This window comes from Rattus norvegicus, chromosome 6, assembly GCF_021556685.1.
Source record: "Rattus norvegicus strain SHRSP/BbbUtx chromosome 6, alternate assembly SHRSP_T2T, whole genome shotgun sequence".
Lineage (NCBI taxonomy): Eukaryota > Metazoa > Chordata > Mammalia > Rodentia > Muridae > Rattus > Rattus norvegicus.
In genome coordinates this window covers 9,497,730-9,524,543 of record NC_141539.1, presented here as the reverse complement: position 1 = coordinate 9,524,543, position 26,814 = coordinate 9,497,730, and the positions used below count along the sequence as shown (strand labels likewise).

At 36.0% G+C, this 26,814-nt stretch overlaps 1 protein-coding gene across 45 annotated transcripts in view; it reads right to left on the bottom strand.

Annotated features, from left to right (window-relative positions):
* Nrxn1 (neurexin 1) overlaps nt 1-26,814 on the bottom strand; it is a 1,143,874-nt gene that overhangs the window by 1,034,101 nt on the left and 82,959 nt on the right. For 27 of the 45 annotated variants that reach the window (NM_021767.4, XM_087554504.1, XM_087554507.1 and 24 more), the window contains 1 exon segment: nt 576-593. In NM_021767.4, the coding sequence (NP_068535.3) occupies nt 576-593 (18 nt within the window). 45 annotated transcript variants of the gene reach the window in all.

Sequence of the window (26,814 nt, the reverse complement as noted above, 5' to 3'; positions counted from 1 at the left end):
TTCCACTGGTAATGACTTGTATTTTAGTCTAAATATATGCTTTTTATGTATTCTTGCTGTCTTACCTATTTTTTTAAATTCAAAACATTTGAAAAAATGAAGGTTTAAATGACAGAATTTAAACATTTCTAACAGAAAAGAAACCACTTTTCTCCACCAAGTGGGAAAAAATAAAAGAAAAGAAAAGAAACAGAGAGAGAAGAAAGGAAGGAAAGAAAAAATCAAGGAATGGAGGTAGGATCATGCACTGTGATGGAAACTACAAAGAATATCAAAAAATAAAATAAAATAAGTAGCTCTGCATCATTTTTCCATACAGAACACTGCATTAAGTATTCTAAGGCTGATCTGGGCTTGTGAAATACAGTAGGCACTGGAAATAGGATTGAAGGAGTTTCTGCCCTGAGACTAGTGGGATTGAGAGTGCATATGTGTTCTATATGCAAAGTGATACATAACTAGAAGCCAACGATGTTCAGAAAGGTCAACTTACCGTCTATATTCGAGATGAACTCTATTAATACTGAGAAATAAAAAGCAAACGGGAGTTGGAAAATAAAGGAGAAAGCACCCACCTTCTACATTGTTGTCTTCTGAAAGCACATGACAAGGAAGGAGAGAAAAGGAAAAACATTCATTAAGCAGCATGCAGACTGGACCTTGCCTTTGCATGTCTTCCTCATGCAAGGCACCAAACACATCATGCAAAGTGCTCCGTCACTGTCATTCAAGGGGAAAAACAAAACCACAGGGGAGCAGGTTCCCTCCCATTGGCAGCATTTACAGATGTGAGACAAAAGTCACAATAGCAGGCAGGTCCTGAACAAAGTGTTGTTTGTTAATGACTTTTTCAGTGCTCTATGTAAAGCAAGCTGTATTGTGACTTCAGGTTTCTGGCAAAGTCTTTTCAGGCAATTTTTTAAAACTTTTTATTTTTATATTTTAGAGGTTCTTAAAGGGTTTAGTTCTATATATTGACCTGGATCTCTGTTTTAAAATAAAACAAAAGTTTGAAAATAGCTGTGAAATTTCACCCAATGTTACTCTATTCTGTCAAATGTGTTATGTATTGTCCCTTGCTTTGGGAGGCTTCTAATCTATTCCCTAGAATACTACAATGGATTGGAGCAACTGATATCTATAATCTATTTGGTTTATTCGTTAGAAGGTCAAATTTATTATAGAGACAGTATGCTATAATTTATTAAGATAACATTAACAATATGGTGAGTAGAAAAAGTGGCCATTGCAGAAAGTGCATCAACCAGGCTTGTTGTGTCTTTGTTATAGTTCTTTGTGGAACATGACTGGGAATGTCATTAACCTAAGACTAAGGCTTAATGAGGTTCTTTTGCTTTTGCACATAACTATTTTGTATCCATATACTTTATATTTTAAAATATATTTTATATGTGTACATATATATGTAATCACAATACAACTTTAAATACTTTTAATGTGTAACCTATTTAAATGTACACAATTTAAACTGATTAATACTTATTCAGAAATAAAAATTAGTTTGACACATAGGACTTAGCAGATAGGACTAAAGTAGAAGGGAACGCAGTCCTAGGAACACAGGTTAAAATGGTTATCAAAACATCTTAGTACTCAGTTATACTGATTGAATTTCTAGTCTCATCTTTATATATGTTTAATTAACTGGATGTTATACATGTGTCGTTTGAAGAAATGTAGTTTAGAAAATAAAGCAACATGAACATAGTAATCTGAGGATAAATTTAAGTGGTACTTTTCCAGTGGATGAAGTGATCAACAAATTTAAAATTATGATTTTATTTGAATTATATACATAGAATCTGAGACAGGCAAGTTCATTAACTCATTGTAATGTTAAGAGACACCCATTAGCTGATTAGTGGGGACACAATATGTTATGGCAATGCTTGGTTTGCTAAAGTTTATTTTGAAAGAAACATTTTTTAAAAATTCAAATATTTGGTTTTTTTTAACATGTTTCTGTTTTCTTTTCTTTTCTTTTTCTTTTTTTTTTTGGAGCTGGGGACCGAACCCAGGGCCTTGCGCTTGCTAGGTAAGCGCTCTACCACGGAGCTAAATCCCCAACCCCATGTTTCTGTTTTCAATTTACTAAATAGACTGAATTCATTACTTTTCAATAGGAATTCTGATGTGAATAAGCGCAAATATTGAAATGTTATTTTACTGCTGTATATTGGAAATATACTAATAACTATCATGTTTACAATGTTTACACTAGTGCCTCTATAAATTTGTTTCCTACTTAAATCATTTTTGAATTATTATTCAATAACTTCATAAAGTAAAAGAAAGCCTTAAATTCTGAGGAGAATCAATTCCTTTGCTATTATTGAATTGCTGTAGGGAAAAGAAGAGCACACAGTACTGATTTAGGTTAAGGTCGTTGGCTCCATTCACAGGCAACAGTTCTCTTTTACTGTTAGGAGAAGAAAAGGTTCAAAGGTAGTTCTGTGGATCACGTCCTGACATACAAATTTTCTCCAGTCTTACTCAGGTAGAGGATATGCCAAACTGAGGGGCCTCAGATATGAAAATTAGAGTTGGGCTCAAAGTGCAACCAATACTGACCTGTGAATGTTAAGCAAATTTGTCTCAGAATATTTGGATTTTCAAAAGAGCTAAGGTATTAGATCAAAATATAAGAAGATATATTAACTTTGTGTAAAACAAGCAGAAGAAAAATGGCTTCAATAAGACTTGCCTTAAGTTTCTATAATATTCAGATTTAGTAACACTGAATCACACACACACACACACACACACACACACACACACACACACACACACACACACTCATCAAAACAAAACAGAAAAAAAAGCAAACTGCCGACCTTCTCTCCTTCCATTCTGCCCTACACTCTGGTGCACATTTCCTGACTGTGATCACTTCAAATTCGCTGATCTGAGGCTAGCCTGTGTGTTATTTCATAACTAAGCTGCAACTGTAACTTATCAATTCACCCCAAGCTTTTTCTTTAACTCTAGCTTCCTAGTCTGTTCTTACCTGAAACCGTGTATGCCAAATTAGAAGAAAATGTTGCTTTTTTTCTTTCCAACTTCAGTGAGTGTGTGTATACTGTTATGCAAACAAATGCAGCATACAGGTTTCGAGTAGCAACAGAGTGAAACTGAGTTTTGGCATGCTGCAGTGTACTGGGACAACAGTTGACTTTTAGTTTAATGGGAAGTAAAAAGTGACCCAACTGGCCTTACCTGTAAGCCTTGTCAAATGAGGACAAATCTCTTACAGGTAAAATCCCTGGATTCTTTAGATTTATTTATTTTATGGATGTGAGTACACTGTCACTGTCTTCAGTCACTCCAGAAGAAAGCATCGGATCCCATTACAGATGGTCGGGAGATGCCATGTGGTTTCAGAGAATTGTACTCAGGGCCTCTGGAAGAGCAACCAGTGTTCTTAACCGCTGAGCCATCTCTGCAGCCTAATCCCCAGAGCGCCCAGAGACTAAACCACCAACCAGAGATTACACATGGAGAGACTCATGGCATGTGTAGCAGAGGATTGCCTTATCTGGCATCAGTAGGAGGAGAAGCCCTTGGTCCTGTGAAGGCTTGGTGACCCAGTGTAGGGGTATGACAGGGTGGAGAGTGGGGAGTGGGTGGGTCCGTGAGCACCCTCATAGAAGCAGGGAGGGGGGGATGGGATAGGGGTTTTTGGAGAGGAAAGCTGGAAAGAGGATAACACTTGAAATTTAAATAAACAAAATGTCCAATAAAAATTAAGAAGAAATATTAAACAAAACAAAACAAAATATCCAAACAAACAAACAAAACCATGCTTCTCTCACGCAAACAGGAACCAGATGTTTCATGCTAGGAATGGTGTCTATGTGCTTGAAGGGAACCAGCAGAATACTGTTCTGTGTCTCTTTAAGTGTCGCTATTGACATTTGGTTCTTTTGCTCCTAGCTTGTAAGAATGCATGAACAGAAAAGAGGCTGTGATGATAGCACAAAAAGAGCTGTTTCACTGTGGTTTCAAGACCTGAGCTGCCGTCACTGTGGTTTCAAGACCTGAGCTGCCGTCACTGTGGTTTCGAGACCTGAGCTGCCATCACTGTGGTTTCGAGACCTGAGCTGCCGTCACTGTGGTTTCGAGACCTGAGCTGCCGTCACTGTGGTTTCGAGATCAGAGTTGGGCCCACACAGAACTAAGTGGAAGATGAACATCTGCCATCTCAGTCTTCACTTGGTGTCTGTCTTCTTTACTTTGAGTCAGGTCACATTCATACTTGAGTCTGCTTACTTAATACAAGACAAGCTTCTTCAAGGCTGAAGTTGCACAGATAAGTCACTGTCGTAAACCTACTCACCTTAGATTCCAAAAATAGCCATATGTCTAGGACAGACACCCCATCCCACTCCCTATCCTGAAATACCCCACTTCTCTTCAACACACGCAAGCATGACGATTCTCCACAAAGGTTAGATAGCTAAGTCGTCACTGTGCAGGAAGCAAAGGCTTTCCACCATTTCCATGGTAATGGCTGGCAGTTTATTGGGGACACCTTGAGAGTGGAGCTGAGGCAATCATGGATCTTAATAGGCCCATGCACTGACAAGGATTGCTTAATTATGCATACCACTGCCTTCTAGTGAACTTAAAATTCAAGTCAGCATTGCTAAGATGGACCTGAGGACACTGGATCCTTTCATAGCTTTCTCTTTTCTTTGTTGTCACCATTACGGACCTGTAATTGGCCTGCTGGGGAAGGTGCTGAAGCTAAAGCTATTTAGGCTGCTGGAGCCCAGACTCTTGGGCTAAAAAAATCTCCCATTAAAGTTTCTGCCTTTAATACTAAATCTATACATCTAGAGAAAGGAAAATAAAGAAGAAAATGAATGTATTTGTTTCAGTATGTCCCACCCCCATTCCCCCAAACAATCAGAAACTAAATCTTGCAGAGAAAACTGTTTGGAATAAAATGCCACGAATAACACTTTCTGGCATAATCAATGAATTTGTTGAATATTAGGAACATCCTCACCTAAATACGCAGCAGTGGTGGATTCGTGGGCCACTGCAGACCTTAAGATTTGGCCAACAGTCTATCAAGAACCACCCAGGCATATTCTCTTCTGCACTTAAGTTTTCTTCCTTTTCTTTCAGTTGCCTGAGATTGGCCCCAGTCATTGTCCTTAACTCCCTTTCTCTTCCATGCAAACTGTCTCTAGTAAGGTAACTTGTCACCCAGATCAATACCGAGACTGGTGATAACAAGCACCAGGAACAAAACTCCGCTTCTACTCCCTGGTCCATTCAATGAGTCTGGAACATCCATCCCCTCCTTTCCTAGGTCCTCACATTGCTTCTTGAGACTTTACCCTTACTGCAGGGAATGAATACCAGGACGAAAGGGCCTGGTTCCCACGATGGCACACGATGGAGCTTTGCTTTTATTTTCCTTTAGTGTTGGCAGCGAAGCCTTTAGAAAACCTTAATAGTCTGAGGATGCTTCAAGGACTAAGAAGTGGAGGGAATCACAGAGGCCATGATATTTATGTAGGGCTCAGCCAGCAGAAGAGTACCACCGGCCAGTGCAAGAGGAGGTTCAAACAGAAAATGAAGCAGAAACATCCATTATGGGTACTTACGATAGGAAAGAAACAGCTCTGGGCAAGAATCAGGCAAATTACAAAGCATTTAAAAAAAAACCAGATGGCCTCAGCTCCTGTTCCAAAATCACACAAATAGGATGCCAAGGTTTTCTCAACCGCCTGTTTCGAGTCCTGATCCTGGGCTCTGAGTGAGGCCAACTCCCTCACTGCTCAGGAGTGAAAGGGGAGTCTATATCAATTATAGCTGGAGAAAGATGTGCCCAGCATTTCTAACACTTTTTAGAAATTAAAGAGACCTGGGTATTCAGTTGAAAATGTTCTATCTCAGAGTTGAGTCTCATACAGAGTAGTGAGAGGGTGAGGACAAGGGCAGCAGGAGGCACAGGGGAGCACTGACCCTATTCCCGTACTGATACTGTAGTTGTAGGAACTTCTCAAGGATTGCTCAACCTACTATAAAATATAATCAATGACTTCTATATTATAAGCTGATTTCTTTACATAAGAGGCCATCACAAATATTTTTAAATTTTTTCTTCTTTTAGTTGCAGTAGATAGTGATTTCCAGCTTAGTATCTGCACATTCATCTCAGGAGTTGAACTTAAGAATGAGATACTGTATGAAATGGTTACGACCAGTCTGTGATTCATCTGCTCCAGCCATTCAACCATGTTGTGATTACTTACTGAGTAATAAGTGTCTTACATATGGGATGGACAGATAATATCAAGTAGTGTTTCCCAAGAGCTTCCCTACCTGAGCTGTGCCAGACTCAAAATAGTCCAAAGAAAGCTACATCAGATGAGCAAGGTCTGCCCTCCTAAGAGTTTGAAATAAGAATATTTAGAAAGCCTAAAGGAAAGCTCTGGGAACAGAACTTTTGAATATGTCTGCTCATGGTTCTGAGTATACCTGGGATGGCAGTGGTCAGTGTAGCTTTCTCTACAAACAGATCAATAGAAGTCTTCTGGCCTGTGTGTGTGTAATAGAGAGTGATGTACAATCTACCCTAATCTTTTCATTGTTGACATATTTCTATGTCATGGAATTCCAGTAAAGGAGGCTGACCCTTTCCAAAGAAAATATTGACCATCTGTGAGACGAACAGGGTTTTGTTGTTGTTCCTAAATCATTACCACAGAAACCTTAAAATACTTATGAGTACTTGTCTAGACTTGGGTTCTTAGAACAGTCCAAAACACATCTGTGAAATTTTTCTAAGAAAAGAAAAAAGAATTTTGTAATGAAATTCAGAGGAGTTAGCATAAAACATGACTAAACCATATTATAGAAAGAAATCTAAATTTAGTGCTTAAGAAATTAAATTTGCATATATTACATAAAAATAAAGCTGTTTATATAATATTACTGACTTACCAATTAGATCTTTTGTACGTACAGAAAACCAGAATTTATTTTGAACTAAGAAATGTTTCAAGTTGTTATTTTAAACTCAATAGCAGTTGTACATATTTACTAAATATTTTAAAAAGTAAATACACTGTATAATAAACGAGCTTTTTAAACTGCTCAGAAGTTTTCATTGTTCATGTTGTTTTGTGTGCAAAATTCAAGATATTTGCAAGTACTGGCATTAGGGTTAATGTAAAAATTTTGTAGAAAACACCGAAACACATTTAAATTAAGCTTTTCCTTGTTAAGTTAATTAGATCAGATTGTAAATTTCCCAGAAACTCTCAGCTCAGACTAAAATACTGCTAATAAAACAACAAGTATTTAATGATCTTTTCAGTGTAGGTTATTTAACCACGAAGGAAACAGGTGTGAAGGGCCCCTCCATGTTCCGGAAATAAAAATCATTTAGACTATGTCAAGAAGAGGTTTAAACATATGCAATCACCCTTTTCTGGTAAACATCAATGTAATACCAACAACCGCAAAGGGACAGATGTAATGTTTGTAAATTGGCAGTTTTCCAGAAACTGTTGCTTCTATTTCCTAAACATAATTACTGACATCAAGGTCAATGAAGACTTTAGTTTATTCTTTAAATCAATCATTCCTCTTTCTAGTAAAAGTTGAAAACAATGAGAAACATTGTACATTTTTGTAAACAATGAGTAAATGACTCAAAAGCTCTCAAGGAATGTAATCCATATATTTTATGAAAAGTAGAATAAAGCTAAGGAAATAACAGTAGATATTCACCACCATTTTTTTATGTGCTACCACTAACATCTTCTAACTGCCAAGTTATCTCTATGGCTGAGTGTCACACCCAAGTCATGCACAGAGCTTAAGGAACAGAAAGATTCTATGGAGACTGAACTGCCTTTATCAAGTTGAAAGTGGTAGGAACATTGTAGGTTTAAAACTTTAATTAATTGAAAAATATTGTTGATTCTATAAAGTTGAATAAAATATTGAAAAATAGTTGACCACTCTTCCTACACAGCACATCTAGAAAAATCTTTGCTTTAGTATCAATGGTGAGGCTGAAGTTCCTAATTGTATTTATGCATAAGCATCCTAACTGCTTGAAATGAAAGGGAGAATAGTCTACAAATATTTTACTGTCTTTAAAACTTTAAGGAAACCTAGCATTTCTTTTACAGCCACATCTACCTCGCTTCCTTTGAAAAACACTATAATAACTTTTGGCTGAAAGTCTCTTTTATTGAATATTAGGACGGCAACTCGAGCTAGTTTCTTGGGACCATTTATTCAAAGACTTTTTTCCAGCTTTTACTGTCAGATAGTATGTATCGTTGTCACTGAGCGTGTGGTTTTATTTTTATGCAGTGAAATGCTTGATCCTGTTTGCATATGCAGTCTCTTAGCTTATGTCTTTTTATGGGGAATTGTGTCCATTGATAGATATTAAAGGCAGATGCTTGTTAGTTCTTTTTATGTTTGTTGTTGTATGTGGCATTACGTGTATGTGATTCTCCCCTTTTGGCCTGGTTGTGAGATGACTAATATCTTGTTTTTCCTTTGGTGGAGTTACCCTCCTCCTACTGGAGTTTTCCTTCCAGAATCCTCTGTAGGGCTGGATTGGTAGATAGATATTGTTTAAATTTGGTTTCGTTCTGGAATATTTTGGTTTCTCCATCTATGTTGATTGAGAGTTTTGCTAGATATAGTAGCCTAGTAAATGGTGCTAGTTTACCTGGCAGTCTGTATGTAGAAAAATGAAAATAGATCCATATTTCTTACCTTGTAAAAAGCTCACATCCAAGTGGATCAAGGACCTTAGCATAAACTCAAATACACTAAGTCTAGTAGAAGAGAAAACGGGAAAGAACCTCAAACTTATTGGCACAGGGGAAAATTTCCTAAACAGAACTCCAATGGCTCAGGCTAAGATCAAGCATTGATAAATGGGACCTCATGAAACTGAAAAGCTTCTGTATGTCCATTAGGACAAATAAGAAACGTACAGATTGGGAAAAAATCTTCACTAACCCCATATTCAATAGAGGGCTAAGATTCAAAATATACAAAAAACTCAAGGAGCAAACCTCCAAAAAACCAAATAACCCAATCAAAAAATGTGGTATAGAACTAAAAAGAGAATTCACAACAGAGGAATCTCCAGTGGCTGAGAAGCACTTAAAGAAATGTTCAAAGTCCTTAGTGATCAGGAAATGCAAATCAAAATGACCTGAGATTTCACCTTACACCAATAAGAATGGCTAAGATCAAAACTTCAGGGGACAGCACATGTTGATGAGGATGGGGAGAAAGAGGAACACTCCTCCATTGATGATGGGATTGCAAGCTGGTACAACCACTCTGGAAATCAATTAGGAGGTTCCTTAGAAAATTGGAAGTAGATCTACCTGAAGACCCAACTATACCACTCTTGGGAATATACCCAAAAGTGGGGGGTATATGCCCCACCATGCCACAGGGGCACATGTTCCACTATGTTCATAGAGGCCTTATTTGTGATAGCCAGAAACTGTAATGTAAGATGTCCCACGACAGAAGAATGGATACAGAAAATGTGGATCATTTGCACAATGGAATATTAATCAGTTACTAAATGTGGACATCCTGAGTTTTGCAGGCAAATGGATAGAACTAGAAAATATCATCCTGAGTGAGGTAATTCAGACCCAAGGACATGCACAGTATATACTCATCAATAAGTGCATATTAGCCAAAAAATTACAGAATACCCAGGATACAATCCCCAGAACTCAAGAAGGTTAACAAGCTGAGGAGCCCAACTAAGGGTGCCTCAATTCTACTTGGGAAAGAGAAGAAACCAATCATGGGAGGGGGATGTCAGATGGATGGAGGGGTCTGGGTGGGAGAGAGTAGGAGGAGGGGAAAAAGGGAACATGATCATGTACTGGGAGGAAAGGACTGAAGCCCTGAGGACCAGCAGAAAGAATGGAGACAGGCAACCTCGGGAGGTAGGGGGACCCTCTAGGATGTACCAGAGACCTGGGAGGTGAAAGACTCTCAGGACTCAAAGGGATGGATCTTAGATGAAGTGACCTACAGTAGGAAGAGGGAACTGGTAGAGTCCATCTCCAGAAGAAGACATCAAGTGAAGGGATGGGGTTGCCGTCCCACAGTCAAAAATTCTGACCCAGAACTGTTCCTGTCTAAAAGGACTTCAGGGAAAGGATGGAGAAGAGACTGAGGGAAAGGAGGTTCAGTGACAGGCCGAAATTGGGATCTATCTCAAGGTGAGGTTCCAAGGCCTCACACTATTATTGATGTGAGAGACAGGAGCTTAAAGTGGCTGCCCTATAAGAAGTCTAGTAAGTAGCTGACAGAGGCAGATAATTACACCCAATCAATGGACAGAAGCTGGAGACCCCTCTGGTTGAATTAGGGAAAGGCTAGAAAAAGCTGAGGAGGAGGGTGACCCCAAAGGAACACCAGCAGTCTCAACTAACCTCTCAAGCACTGAGACACCAACCAGGCAGCACACTCTAGCTGGTCTGAGGCCCCTGACACATATACGGCAGAGGACTGCCTGGTCTGACCTCAGTTGGAGAAGATGCACCTAACCTTAGAGAGACTTGAGGCCAGAGGGAGTAGGGAGGTTTGGTGTGGGGTGTGTGGGTGTGTGTGGGAACATCCTCCTGTAGAAGGGTGAAGAGGAAGGGGGTGAGGAATAGTCAGAGGGCAGACCAGGAGGGGGATAAGGACTGGACTGTAAAAAAAGATTTAATAATAATAATAATAACAATAACGATAAATAATAATAACATAATAAAAGATATATTTATTCAGCATCAAATATTTGATCACTGATCTCATCTAGTATAGATTTGTCTGCTGAGGCCTACCTGTTCTTTCACTTTAGTTAGAAATGCATCTGATAAAATAACTCCTTATATTTTTGTTGTACAGTAAATCTCTTACAAGCTAGGCATGAAAGCTATACTTTCAATATATGAATCAGTAACAAGTAAGCAATAAAACCTATGTACATTCGTTAAATTTTAAGTTTTCGTTGTAATGTTTTACAAAACAAATTACAGGAAAATAGCTGGTTCAGAACCTAGGCAGTTTGACAGCACTGGAGAAGTCAAACATGTAGCTGAGAACAAACATTATTAATTAATTAACTTGAGTGCTAGTCTGTGTGTAGAAGAACACCATAGACTTGGGCAATGGCATTTCTACCTGTTGATTTACTGACTTAACCTCCTCATTTAATGTTTTCCTAAAATGTTAGGCTCCCTTTAAGCAACATGTATGAGTATAAATGAGGAATTCATTAGTGATCGTGTAAGACATCTTAATGCTTTTACTCTATAGCTCAAAGTACTTTTATTCCTTCTAGGAGTAACACAATAGAAAGCTCCTACGTGCTTATTTCTTAACATTGTATTAATGGGACTACGAGTGGCAGAAGAAGGAAGTGTATACTTTGGCCATAATTTTTAGGCTTAAAATTTAAACTACTCTATGTTTGCTATACAACTCATTATATGTTTCTTTAAAATGTTTGGTAAGGCTATTATATAATAATGACTTCAATTAAAAAAGTTCTTCCTACTTCACAGCCTCAAAAGTAACTTTAAATGCCAACCTTAAGAAAACAAAAACAAACAAAACAAAAAATCAAAAGCAACAAAACATTCTTCTAGGAACACCCATTCATAGCCTGCCCCACATGTGGCCCATACATATACAGCCACCAAACTAGATAAGATGGTTAAAGCAAAGAAGTGCAGACCGACAGGAGCCGGATGTAGATCTCTCCTGAGAGACACACCCAGAATACAGCAAATACAGAGGCGAATGCCAGCAGCAAACCACTGAACTGAGAATAGGACCCCCGTTGAAGGAATCAGAGAAAGAACTGGAAGAGCTTGAAGGGGCTCGAGACCCCATATGAACAACAATGCCAAGCAACCAGAGCTTCCAGGGACTAAGTCACTACCTAAAGACTATACATGGACTGACCCAGGGCTCCAACCTCATAGGTAGCAGAGAATAGCCCTGTTGGGGCACCAGGGGAAGGAGAAGCCCTTGGTCCTGCCAAGACTGAACCCCCAGTGAAAGTGATTGTTGGGGGGAGGGTGGTAATGGGGGAAGGATGGGGAGGGGAACACCAATATAGAACGGGAGGGGGAGGGGTTCGGGGATGTTGGCCTGGAAACCGGGATGCAGAATAACAATCCAAATGTAAATAAATATTCAAGTTAATAAAGATTAAAAAAAACCATTCTTCTAAGCATTGGCATACTATCATCTGTTATTATACTGACCTGTGCGTCCACAGACATACACCTTACTGTCCTGCATTTCATGAGAAAACTTTCACTTTGCTTTTTTATTTAATTTTTCCATTATAAAAGCTAACAAAATAGATTAAGAAACCCATAATAAATACATTTACACTATCATGAGTAACACATTTATTTCTTTAAAACCACAGAAAATAGTTATTCCATTTATTACAGACAATAAATAAGATATAGGCATCTTTATATATCTGATTCTATCATTAATGTTTGTAGAAATAGAAATAGAGATTATGTCAAGTTTTCTTCAATCGAATTATGCTCATCCCTTGGTTCTTTAAAACCTGATCTTGTTACGTGTTTGTAGCTAAGGATGGAAATAAAATCCTCCTCATTTTCCTGATTCACTCTTCCAAACCCTCAGATTATAAGTATGTGATATTACAATGGCAAGAGTAGCATTCCCCTAACATGATTCAACATAGATGTCAGCAAATATGGGTCAACAATAACATTTCAGGTAGAATTAAATAACACCAAAATTGACCTTTTCCGGTGCTGCAGCCAAATTGTCCATGATTGGCAACCATGTATGATCAACCATGTAATTGACAGATGAATAACACAAATTATATTTCTGCCATCTTATAAATTTCTATTGGAGTACTGATGCAAGTTAAAAGGCCATAAAAGGTCTCTGATACTATCTCATGATAGTAAATTATATGTATTCTTTGTTATTTCTGTCAATTCAGGGATATGACTTAAATCCATAAAAATATTCTAAAAAGAAAATATTAACTTAGAGTGGATGTGGCTAGTGTATTTGTGCAAAATAGAAAACTATGTAGTATTTTCATTTTAATTTCAAATGAATAAAAATAATTCAGAAATAACCCAATAAAATTTTATTGTAGTCATTTTAAATGCCTTTGAGTAATTCAACTTTGAGTTGAGTAATTACTCTTTTAATCATGTGTCCTTTCTTTAAGCAACACAACATTATATCTTGAATACACCTTGATTCTTAAACAATTAAATTTAGCTATGTTGTATTTGATTATCCATTATTACTGCCCATCTGCTTCAGTATTCCACCCGATGTCATCCCATATTATTGCCTTTAAATTTTAGTCTATGACAATTTTTAAGGAATATTAGGTTATTTGTAGAGCAAATAAAATGTATACCTCATACCATTTTATATTCATTCGTTTCATTCATATAAAGTTCTTTTATAATGAATTTTCCTGCAGAACAGAATTCAAAGAACTACCTTCTAATCATACAGGTCTCTTGTTCAGTATTGCTTTGTAGATAACTGAACACATGTTTAGTAGCATCCACATTTCTAGAGGACTGCAGTGCAGCAGCACAGCAAATGCTGAAGGTAAGAAGTCAGGGTGAGTCCTAAGTTCCCTCCACTCTGCAAGGGGCTGAGCCTGCTCAGGGCTGTTCTGTGAAAATCAGTGCACCTGAGGAACACTGTGTGAACACATAATATTGAAAGTGAATATGAATTGGGGAATGGCAAAGAAGGCAGAGTGGAAAAAGTAGTCAGGAGATAAATGATGAGCTAAGCAGTGTCATGTAAGACTGAATGAACTCGGCTTGGTCAGCAAAGCGCTTGGAACACACCATGAAGAACTGAGTTCAGATTCCTAACAACCCCATGAAAGCCTGGCACAGTGTATGCTGTGGAATCACACAGATACCAGGGTCTGCAGGTTAGCCAACTTTATAAGTTCCTGGGCTCCAGGTTTGGTTTGAGACCCTGTGTCGAAAAGGGAGCAGAGAGGAGAGAGAGTAATAGAGTAATACACTCAACATCAACTTCTGGTTTCCAAAATAAGAGGAATAGGCAGGCCTTATACATATTATGCTATCCCAAATACACAAGAGAAAGAGAGAGAGAGAGAGAGAGAGAGAGAGAGAGAGAGAGAGAGAGAGAGAGAGAGAGAGAGAACACCAAGTAGTTTAGGTTGATCTGCCAAGTCTATGTTCAGGACTTACAGAATTATTTTTACTAAATGATCATCACTAATAATCAAAACATGCCTTTTAAAATAAAATGACATCAAATTTCCATTGTTGCACAGTAATACTAGAGGAAGAAATGTCAGAATGGAAATAAAAATGTGTATGGCCTTGAGTATGTAAGGACACTTGAAGCCCTGCTTCATGACATTAGAATGGCTTGAAAGAGAGTGTACAATCGTATCAGATTTATTTTAGTTCAAAGAAGTAAATATATGTTGGAAGTCAAAGTCCATATACTATTTCAATGCATATTTACATCTTATAAATCAAGCAAAGCTTACCTGATCATATAATAATAAGTCTTAATAGATCAACTTAATTATGTTAACTGACTTCTGATATTACAGTAAAAAATAAACCCATGTGTATTATGTATAGTGTTTGTATTGACAATAGCTACTGGGAACAAAGCATGTAGCAGGACCTCATGCTCAGATAATGGGCAATTTTAACTGAAGTCAATTCTGTTCAACGAATACAGCATTGAGAGTAATTGTACATGAGGAGACTGCAAGGAAAAATGTAGAAAAGTTGCTATTTTTTGAAATAGCACACAAGCAACTAAGACTCATTGACTACTAAGCTTCTTGTAACACAGCATGGACAGTGGTTTTGGACTGATTAATAAAAGGGCATATCCAATAATTTAAAATGGATTTATTAATGGAAAATAGAATCTTAAAATTTTTCAATATATTTGAAAATGTAAGTATAGTGTAGAATAAAAGATTACAGTAAATAGACAAAGTCAAGATACCACACCATATCTGTAAGTAGATATCTCGGCAGTATCTTGGTTGAGTGTATAAGGTCCTGAAAAATATACAGTTCATTAAGGCCCAGAAAAGGGCTCAGAAAGAACAGGAAAATGGATTTAGAAGAAAACTATAAAGTGCTGCCATGTGGATTTAAAGAGTCCATGCACCTTTTTAAAAAAATTAATATTTACTATTTGGTCCAATTGTTAAATGTTTAAAGTATTCCATACACATTGTAGTTTATAGCAGGAGTACAGAATCATTTACTTAATAACAGTAAATCATAAGGACTGTATAACATAAAATCCGCTTAATTATATTGGCCATGATATGACAATATTACAATTAATGCTTCTTATTGCACATTCAAGAAACTTTACATTAATAAAACCTTTTATTAATAAATATTTATTTCTTTGAGCTAAAATAAATATCTGATACTTTTGTATAATCTCTTTCAAGCCATTCTAATATCATGAAGCAGGGCTTCAAGTGTCCTAACATACTCAAGACAATAATAATAACCTTTTAATAATAAAATCCAATAATTAAAAATGGCTCTATTAATTGAAAATAGATTGTGGAAAATTTTAAGAATATTTGAAAATATAAGTATATGTATATCAAAAGAATTACAACAATAACAACAAATATATATATATATATGACAGCAAAGGTTCTTGAACCTGCAGTCTGAAAATATATGTTGAAAGTGGAAAAGTACTCACATGTATATTTATGAGTAGGCATGTATATAAACACATATGTGTATATATGCTTCACATATATGTAACTTAATGACTTATTAATTGCCATCTTAATTTCTTCTACAAAATTAACTCTGGGTTAGTGGCAAGTGAGGTTTTCTTTTCCAAGCAAACTTTCTCAACCTTGGGGTTGCAACCTCTTTGCGGTTCAAGTGAATCTTTCACACGGGTCACCTAATACCATAAAGAACTACAGGTGGGGGCTGGAGAGATGGCTCAGAGGTTAAGAACACTTGACTGCTCTCCCTAGAGGTCCTGAGTTCAATTCCCAGCACCCACATGGTGGCTCACAACCATCTGTAATGGGATCTAATGCTCTCTTCTGGTGCATCGGAAGACAGCTACAGTGTACTCATATAAATAAAATAAATATTCTTAAAAAAAGAACTACAGGTATTTACAATACAATTTATAACATTAGCAAATTACAGTTATGAAGAAGCAACAAAATAATTTTATGGTTGAGGGTCAGCACAACATGAGGAACTGTATTAATGTGTCACATCTTTGTGTAGGTAAATATTTTGAATGGAGAAGAACAAACAAGATTCTAGTATCCATTCAAAAGAAGTCAGTGGGGAATGTCCACCTACTTTTCTCCCTGAGTTGCTTAAGAAGGACTGGTGGGAAAGGTGGTGATTCTCATCACCATCTCAAGGTGTACCTCATCTTCTGTAACCTCACTTAATAAATAAGATGACATAATTATTAACACACAAGGAGAAACAACGAAGATCCAATGGTACAAATAATGTGCTTTATTCGTTATTTTATAAACATTGTAGCACAATGAATTGGGTTCTCTCATCTCCAGTCTTGTGTCCTTCCCTCTGTATTACTGATGTTCAGCAACTTGTCAACTAGTCATATAGACCCTAAACATATCTGAGCGTATCTGTGGGAAATAAATTTTCCAAAGTATAAGAAAAACCTTTAAACAGTAACTGAGTCAAAGTTATGGTTAATTACAAAGCTCCTTTACCTGTGAAGTATGAGCACCATTCGCTCAGGGTAATTAAATTGATTCTTGCACATTTAGAAACATAAAACACAGTTTTATCAAATTTAATTATTTTGATGAAAATTTGAATCAAAGCTTTTGTACTATTTTAATAAACTTTGTAACTAGACTGACTAGAGATGCGAACCAGATGGACTCAAGGGCCCTAGCACAGTTAGATTTCAATAGGTTTTCGCCTATCTAACAATTTGGCTTTTTAGATTTGAAATGAAGAAAAGCTATTTAAAATGGAATCCTTTATATCTTGAACTAAATAGCTAACTTATCTCTGAAATGGTTACTAAATTATCTGTTTATATAGAGTATACATTTCATATAATTAAAAAGATATAAAATATATATATATACATTCATTTTATTTAGGCATATTAAAATGATACATTCAGTGATGCTAATCTGAAAAATAAAGCAAAGGCCTTCTGGGTCCATGGAGATGGATGCGGATCATAGTTATTCTTGTTCTGAGGTTAATTCCACCATGCAGAGTTAAGTGGAGCATCCTGGTTCAGAGTCACAGTTGTTAATTACGTTGTTCAGTTACTTCTTGTAATTCACCAAACTGATTCCTGCTTAGGTATACAGCAGTATAATGAGATATTTTCCCCCACTATCTGATACTTATTCTTATTTATGGTTCATGAAATTCTGAATGTACCATCTAATAATCAATAAATATAAGACACAATCATATTTAAAATTTTACGAGTCAATTTCTAAAACTCATATGAATCTGTTAGAAATGTATTTTAAAAATTTGAATACCGGGGGTTGGGGATTTAGCTCAGTGGTAGAGCGCTTGCCTAGCAAGCGCAAGGCCCTGGGTTCGGTCCCCAGCTCCGAAAAAAAGAAAAAAGAAAGAGAAAAAAAAAAAGAAAGAAATTTGAATACCAGAATCAAAGGCACAACTGTATAGTAACAGCATGTCCTTGTCTTCAGGGCTGCAACTTTGAACATCACTTCCAGTAAGAAAATTGCTTAGCAAAGATACTTCAGGAAACTACTGTCTCTTCTTCCAAACTGACAGTAGGAATCCAAATAAAGACAATGATTTTATTTTATTTTATTTTCATATAAGTTTTGAACTCAAAACTGGGATACTGGCTTTCTTATCATTGGCAGTTTACCAATTTAAAAGATATGTGTGGGATGAGTTCTAAAAGACCCACCCCAAACAACCCACCAATAGTTGACTTCCAACCCAAACAACCCACCAATAGTCTGCCTGCCACCCTAAACAACCCACCAATAGTCTGACTGCCACTGAAACAACCCACCAATAGTCTGACTGCCACCCCAAACAACCCACCAATAGTCTGACTGCCACCCCAAACAACCCACCAATAGTCTGACTGCCACCCCAAACAACCTACCAATAGTCTGACTGCCATCCAGATTTTTAAAGGACATGCAAAATCACGCATATCAGAATTCGCATTTAAAAAATAACAAATTTACATTTTGCCACACTCAAATAGAGATAAAGTTCTTATGCATTTTGTTCATATCATTTTACAGATGAAAGTAACTGTGGTCTAGTGTATTAAGTAACTAATTTTCATCACAAGAAATTGTGAACTCTATCTAATCATTAATATGTCTCTTTCCATAACAAGAAGTATCCCACAGAGGCTTCTGAAACAAACAAAATGTTTGTCCAAATATAGGAGTGAATCATGACCATCTCTGTTTGCATCCAAATTTTGTCTGGGAAATATTCCACAGGCCTGAGTAAGAAGAACTTGAAGCAACAATTGCAATAATAAATTTCATTAGATAAGATTAATGTGTCTATAAGTTTTGAAATAGAAATTAAAGAGAGATGTACTATGCAGTAACTCTCTAAAAGTAAGGAAGTGGCAAAGTCATTGAAATATGCATGCCAGAAAAAAAAGAGGAAATATTTATGATGTTTATATTTATTCTAAACAATTTTGAAGAAGTATTAAGCAAACTTTATTTGTTAGGAGGTCTCAGTCTTTTATTTCTAAAAACCGGGGTGGAGGGATGCCTTGGAAAAGAGAAATGGAAGAATCCCTTTACATCTGGTAAAATCAAGTTTGTCTTCAAAATTCCAAACACACAAGGTTTAGTTGTATTAGAGAATTAAGAGGGAACTTACAGGTCTTGTTTCAGAATTGATTTTTTTTTTCACTTGCCTAAAACAGTGAACAGGGTAAGTTGGAGCTGGTAAACTAGGAATGTAAATTTACCTGCCAACTGGTATGCAAAAGAGAAAGTCCAACTTTGGGAGCAAAAGCAACCGGAGATGAGCTGACCCAGTTTAGATACGTGTTACATAAATTACAAAAAATGGTGTAAAGCCTTCTTTGAAAGATATCAAAGTTATGCCTTCAAATCCAGAGTTTCAACTATATTCTACACAATGAGCAATTCATTTCTCATTGTGGTTTCAGTAGCCCTCTTTGTAAATTAGAAGACAATTAAATGTACTTCTTTGGATAATTATATATTAGTAAGACTCATCTAAATTGCATATAATAAATGTCTGAGTATTTCTTTAACCCTGTCAACTAACTTTCTATGATGAAATAGGGGGGAAAATACTTAAGTGAACCTAAATTTTAGTCTTAATACATTCAAAAACTTTCTTACCCTATATAGTAGCTTCTATCTAGCCAAAGGAAATTGTATACTAAGTAACGCTGAGCATTTGAATACCAACTGATTTCCAAAATGATGCAGTATAATTAGGAAATTCGTGAGTCAAATTCCTGTTTATGCCTGTACTGTAAAGGCTAATCATTTGTTTGTTTTCTATAAGAAGGACTTGATTAAAGCCTCTAGCCACAATAATTAAATAACCCTGTGCTGAAGAATGCCAGCTTGGCTACTGCTTCAGAGTGCTAAACCCATAATTAAGGCACAGGGATGTTTATAAATTAACAAAGCAGTGACATTTACACTATGAGTACAAAGAAGGCTATATATTCTCAATGACTCTGCAACTCTACACATACAGAGCAATGTGAATACTTTTAGATCTACATATAATGTTTCCACAGGCTCTGATCTATGATTATGTCTCAAATTCTTTAAAAAGGATCAGTTAATGTTTTAAGGTTTTCAGGCACTGTAGTAGGCCCTTTTGCAATTATTTAACTGTGGTTCTGGAAAAGAAGAGAAGTCACAGGAGACATAAATATGCAAGAGTGTGTTCCAGTAAAGCTACTTAGTCTAACACTGAGACTCAACCTGACAACATCTGACCTACTTCCTAATTCTTCAGTACTAAAAAGTATTATCTTAGAAAAATCAATATTAATTAACACACAGTTAAGAGTAGTGGACTAAAAAATGCAGTGAGGTGGATATAACATTTGTCGAGTTTCAAAGCATATGTTACTCTGCTTCTATAAAGTTAATGAGTAAAGTCATGACAGGATGAAGTTTGCCTGTTTGGTGGAGATAATGTAGTTTGAAATTTTGAAGTCATTTTGGAAAAAAATATAAACTTACTTGTAAAGTAAAGTATCAAAACAATTACTCTTATTACTTGTTGTATGTTTTAACTGTACATTTTAAAACTCATGAAAGTCACATCTCCTCAGGGACAAACACAGAGTTTACATTGTGAAAAATAACTGAAAATTGATTTAATAAACTCCAGATACTGGAAAGACTAAACAGACAATCTAGGGAGCTGAGACTGTAAGACTCACTACTCAAGTGAACTCAAGGCACATTAGTCATGAAGATGTTCACCAAGAACTCCCTGACCACAGGTGTTGAAAGGCTACACAGGACACTAGAAGCATGCGCTGACACTGTGAGCATGAATATTGAAAAGACATTTGTCAAGAGTTCTTGACAAATGAGTTTGTAACACTTGTACCCTTCTTCCATTAACTTGCAGTGCATCTCTATGATTGAAGATGACAAGATGACCCTAAGAAACCAAATCCCTTCATGCAGCCCAGTGATTCTCATATGAATTTCTCTAGAGAGGCTTTGTTTATAAGCAAGGCCTATCAACATAATTCCCCAGGACCAAACTAGGAAAAGTTACAACATAGATTATTGCATTATTCTACTCCTTAACCCTAGAAAGGCAACATCAAAATAATACTTAACAATGAAAGAGTAAAGATGCTCATTTAATTATTATATATCTTAATTTCATACCATTACATTGTTTTTTAACTTGTAGACAAGTTATGTAAACCAATGTAATTCCTAAAGTAATTTAAACATCATGAGCTTTTCTCTCTTGGTATCTTAAATATTTCTGGATTGAATGTAGAAAAATGACAGGAAGAAAATCCACTGAAGTCAAGTCACAGAGACTTAAGTAACATTGTGCTAAAAGCTCTGAAATCGATTCGAATCTTAGTGATTGACACGTTTGCTGAATATGGTTAAATCATCCAGCAAGAAATCAGCTTGCAGAAGAACTGCATGTCTTGTCATTCCCTGGACATATATCTCTCTTTCATGTACTCTCTAATGACAAAAGGCAGCTCTGACACAGTTACTGGCCAGTGACTACCTGGATCAATATGCACCATTAACTCTCTGAGGTATTCTTTATTTGAATGGAGAAGTTCTCCTAACACAAACATGTGACTAACAATAATAAGTTTCAGAAGTTGAATATTCAAATATGAATTTCTAGAATTAAATGTATATGTTAACCAACATCAAGACCTCTCTAGAGAATAAGAAGACATCCCTCTACTGCCATCCAGAAGTCAGGAATGCTATCAGCTCATATTAAGAACTAAATATACTCTTCACGAATAAATACATCAAAAATGAGTCAAATACATCTATCAACTATCTTGATATAAATACTATTACTTCAAAATAACTTTTATGATAAAATATTAGCATAAATATCCAAGCATTCAAATGTACAGAAACAAAATTCTGTTTTATTTCAATTACTCATTTCAACATCATTACTTCTGTCCATGCACAGTGATGGAGGCCTAAGCCACTTTAAACTATATGGAATATGGTAGTTATTTATATTGTGCAGACACTGGGCAGAATGAAGGAGTTGTAGTATACTTAAGATTATACTGTAGAAGACATTATATCACTCCAAATCATTAAAAAAATCTGTCAGTAGAAATGAAATATCATAAAATTCCTTAATACCTTAATTGAACCACCTTCCATTAAATGCTAAGAAGAAAGTGCAAATCCAAATCAAGATGAAATCGATGGCAGTTCCTCAATTCCTAGTAAAACATACAAGCATCAAATCTCCTTAACAACACACATTTTTCTCAAGTTAGTGAAAAACTTTTCCAACAAGCTTGTACAATCCACAAATTATTGACTTCATTCATTCAGAGATAGAATGTGCTACTTATGTATTCCTATGTAAAAGATGACTTAAGTCATTTTTATATACTTCTGGCAGACTTTATAATCTATAGATATTTCAAAGTATCCTTTCATGGCTGTGCTTTTCTTATAAGGGCCGTCGATACTATTCTCCAAAAAAGCTTCCCCTGACTCGCAGAGGTGTGTCCACCGTCCCAATACAGTGTGTCAACTTTTGACATTAAGAACTGCTTTGTTATCATGGAACTCTTTTGTTAAGAAAGACTCAATAAGTTCTTTCATGACAATTTAAGGAAATTCCAAATCTCAAAAAATGAAATCAAATATTGTTTTTCCATATCTTCTATACAGTGATCACTGGTAATTTGTAAATTTCCTTTTAGAGGTATCCAGCAAAATAACAAGCAGAACAACAAAAAACAATTTGTCATGATTGTAATATAAGCTATTAAAATTCTGGAAAAACTTAGTTGATATATAATATTAATGTAAAATGTTTCAAACATATTATCAAGAAATAAAACAAGATTAAAATTCTAAATATTAATGAGTATATTAACATCTGCCAGCAGTGTTTGCTCATTCTTTGGTGTCTCTGGGTCTCTCTTAAACCATCTCTGCACTTTAGAGATGAGTAGCATCAAGAATTCTGAACACTCAGAGAACACCTGACACAGGCTTCAATGATGACAGTATGAATTCAAAACTTTCTGAGCCTTAGAGTAACCACAAATTACACAGCTCTCCTTCAGGTAGTTGCTAACTGAGCCTAGTTCCTTCTGTCGGTCCTACATAGTCCAAGGACCAAACCTGACTGAAGTTAATTTGGAGTTCAACTTAATAAGAATGAGCAGATAATTTTCAAGTACAGAAAATGAAAAGACAGACTTCCCTCTGGAGAGTTCCCAGAACACCAATAGACTCTTTAGGAGGCATTTCCACAAATTGGGTATGGCATGCCCGCCAATTTTAGTTCTGGTGCTCATAAACACCAAACAGACTGGATAAAGAAACATAGAAATGTATTAGATCTGCTCTCTATATAATTTAAGGAATAACCGTGATTAAATTTAATCTAGATTTTTTTGTAAATTTGCATTAGGATTATACTAGTGGGAATTGAGTGAGAAGAACTGAAAACACATATTCTAGCTAGGTCATTTGATTTACTTAAATTATAAACAAATTAATTTTACTACATGTTTCTCTTTCAATAGTAGCATTTGGGACTCAGAGGATAATCATTCTACTGAAACATAAAATGATGGATGGAAGGATTTAATTAGACAAACAGAATGCAACTGTGCTTGGCTGTAAATGTGTCTAATTTAGTCACTTACCTTTCATTTCAATTCTGTTGCTTCCAAGATGCAGAAAATGACACTAAGAAATAGACTGGACTGAACAGTTTACATATACTCATACAGAAACACACCCTTTAAAAACATCATCATTAAAACAATAAGCAAAATAAAGCTGAGGAATATGAACAGTAGAGGCAGCCATAGCTCTGATTTAGCAATTCCACTTTGTTTCCAGAATTAATACCCCCACAAACGCACTAGCTCTCCCTTCTTCCTAGCATATTCCTGAAATTTTCTGACTCTTTAGAGCAGGCTACAGGGCAAGATTTCTTTCCTACCCAGGCCTTTATTTTCCTATGACTTTCTCGCTGTTTCTGCAGGAAAAGAATCTTTTGAGGTCTTGGAAAATTTGGAACTCAAAAGACAACCACCTCCCTGGAAAGCTTCCTCCTCAATGGCCTGAACATGGCATGCACTCAATATTTTGGACCTTGCACTTCCCACATCAGATATTCCCAAAGTTGAGGGCTTCCAGAGCCATAGGGGCTTCTGCTGATATTATATACTTCATGTATATTATACCTGTTTCTCCTGAAGTGGAGATGCGCAGGGGAAGACTTTGAAAAACAAAACAAATCATACTCCAATTCAATTGATTTTTACTCCTTCCTTTAGGTATTGTCTAGCTTACATTGGTATTAATGTAAAGTCAAAGGCAATTCAATTATAACAAAGATGTGCAAGACAAACAGACAAACAACCCCCAAGCTACTGGTATTCATGTGTTAATAAGAATAACAAAGTCAGAATTAACTCCTTCCAGAATTTTTGAGGCAACAGAAATACCCAACATGTTTTTCAATTTATTATTTATTTTTCCCAAAGAGGTGTGAGAATATAGCTCTGTTCTATTATTCTTCTCTGCAATCTTTTCATCTAAACATGACAAAGAATAAGATCAGCTTTATAAATAATCTGTACAGAAAAGTTATGCAAGAATAAATATGGAAATGTATATTTCAAGGCAGCAACACAAAATTAAAAGACAAAGATTATATCAGATTATACACCATGTTCTCACAAGTTTCTTGGATCCTTTATTTAACCTTTTAGGTGCCAGTTGTCAATGAATAAATACACTTATTATATCATAAGAAGGTGAGTTCAGCATAAATTTTCCCTTTTCAAGAGTAAAAGAAAGCAAAATCTAAAAGGAAAATGATTACCATTAGTGGAGTATCTATCTGTCTGTCTGTCTACCCATCATCTATATATCAATCATCTATCTACCTATACCTATTTATCTATCATCTTTCTACCTATTGTCTTTCACTCATCTATCTCCTTTTCTATCCATCACCTATCACATATGTATCAAGCATGTATCTCTATTTCCATTTGTCATATTTCTACCTATTTACCTGTTTTTCTGTCAATCGATCTATCATTTGTCTATCTGTCTGTCTGCTTGTCTGGCTGTCTGGCTGTCTCTCCCTACGATCTATATCTACCATATAACTATTTGTGTATAGGGAAGAATGTAGCAAAAGAGTTTTGAGATATATTATTTGGGGCTGGAAAACATTTCTCATTGAAATTGTTTTGTTCATTACATGGCAGTAACAGATATTCTTAATATACTGCACAAATAAAAACTGTAACCTGCCCCAAAGTATTTCTGACTTTATAAATAGCACCAACTTTTGAAACAATAAGCACTGTGATTAAAGGTGTTATTGCTTTATGGTAGGATTAGCACTACCAACATTTTATAAAGAAAAATCTTGTTTAATATGTACAGAAAATAATTTAAATTATTTACATGTATATCTGAAAGGGAAATTAAATAACCTAAGAGTCTGGGATTCACCAGGGAATGGGTTACAATGAAAGTCAGTGAGCAGAAGTTAGGAGTTCCAGTCACCCTACAATGCAAGGTATAGCCTAGCAGGTTCCATGATGCTTTCTGTTGGTTCACTAGCCACTCATCCAGACTACCAATATACTTATAATAGAACAGAGTAAATGAACACCAAGTATTTCGACACTTTTTCCCCTTTTGGTTAACTGAAGGTATACAAAAACTACGATGTAAATCTAGACAGCTTTAAAGCTTCTTTGGTTTAAATTTTACCATGAGTGTCTTCATAATTTCAAAAGGTACTGTGTCATCAATATAAACCTCTCATGATGTAAGTCACCAACAACTCCACCTGTGTTGGGTGGAAATGTGTCTTCTATATTAGGCATAAGAATCTGACTAACTCATCAGTCCTCCCATTACCCACACACGTAAACATCTGCTTACAGTGATACATAGAACTTTCTAATAATAGCATTCTTCACATTATCATTTATATCATTATTATAGATTTATATGAATTTTTAAAGTTGTGTTGTATGACCTATGGTAAATTTTCTAGCCAGATTATCTTTTGCATGACTTTCATTTTAGGACACTAAAACAAGCCCTTTATAAATACTTCTGTGATCCTGGTAGAAGTGCAGTTTTCATACATTTAACTATAAAAAACTGAAAAATTAATTTAGGCATGAAACGACAATTCAACAATATCTCATCCAGGAAGAGAGATACCTCAGTAAGGAAAAACCAGACTAATGGTTGCCTTTGCCCTTCATGTCTAATTCTTTCATTAAGTTTTCACTTAATGACAATTTTTCACTATTAAGATTTCACTGCATCTAATAAACAAATTTGGGTCTCAGAGTTATCAAGAAACATGTCAAACATTTATACCACCACTGGTTTCTTATTTTAAAATGAATATAAGAAACTAATTTAAAAGAAATGAGAGAATTCTAGAAACAGGCTCCAAATTATGCATTGTGAAAGAAGAGACTAGCAACCATTTTGGCCCCAAATCTCTTTGTCAGTCCAATCTTTTTTTTCCTCTTTTACCCTATATCATATTTCAACAGAGCTTCCACTTGACATTGTCTTTAAAGAGAAGCTGGCCCATCAAGATGAAAGCTTCCAGAAGTAGACAGCACCTTATGCTTCACATCATGTGTGGCTAGTAAAACAGTTTTCACAGCAGACCCTCAGTTATCACTGTTTAGAGAGAAGAAAAACAAATAAAGACAAACACAGACTCCCTGCAGACGCTTGGGAGGTGTAAGAGGTAAACTCTGCATCTTCCTGATTGAGCCCTTTCCGTTTTCTGAGAGAATGCAGATGTGGACTTCAAATCCACTACTACAGCTCAATTCTGAGATGAGTCATTTATCCTAGAACCTTACATAAATGTTCAGTGTCTCTGAGTCTCAGTTTTCTGAACAGGAAGCACAGAAAACCTTAGGGAGTTG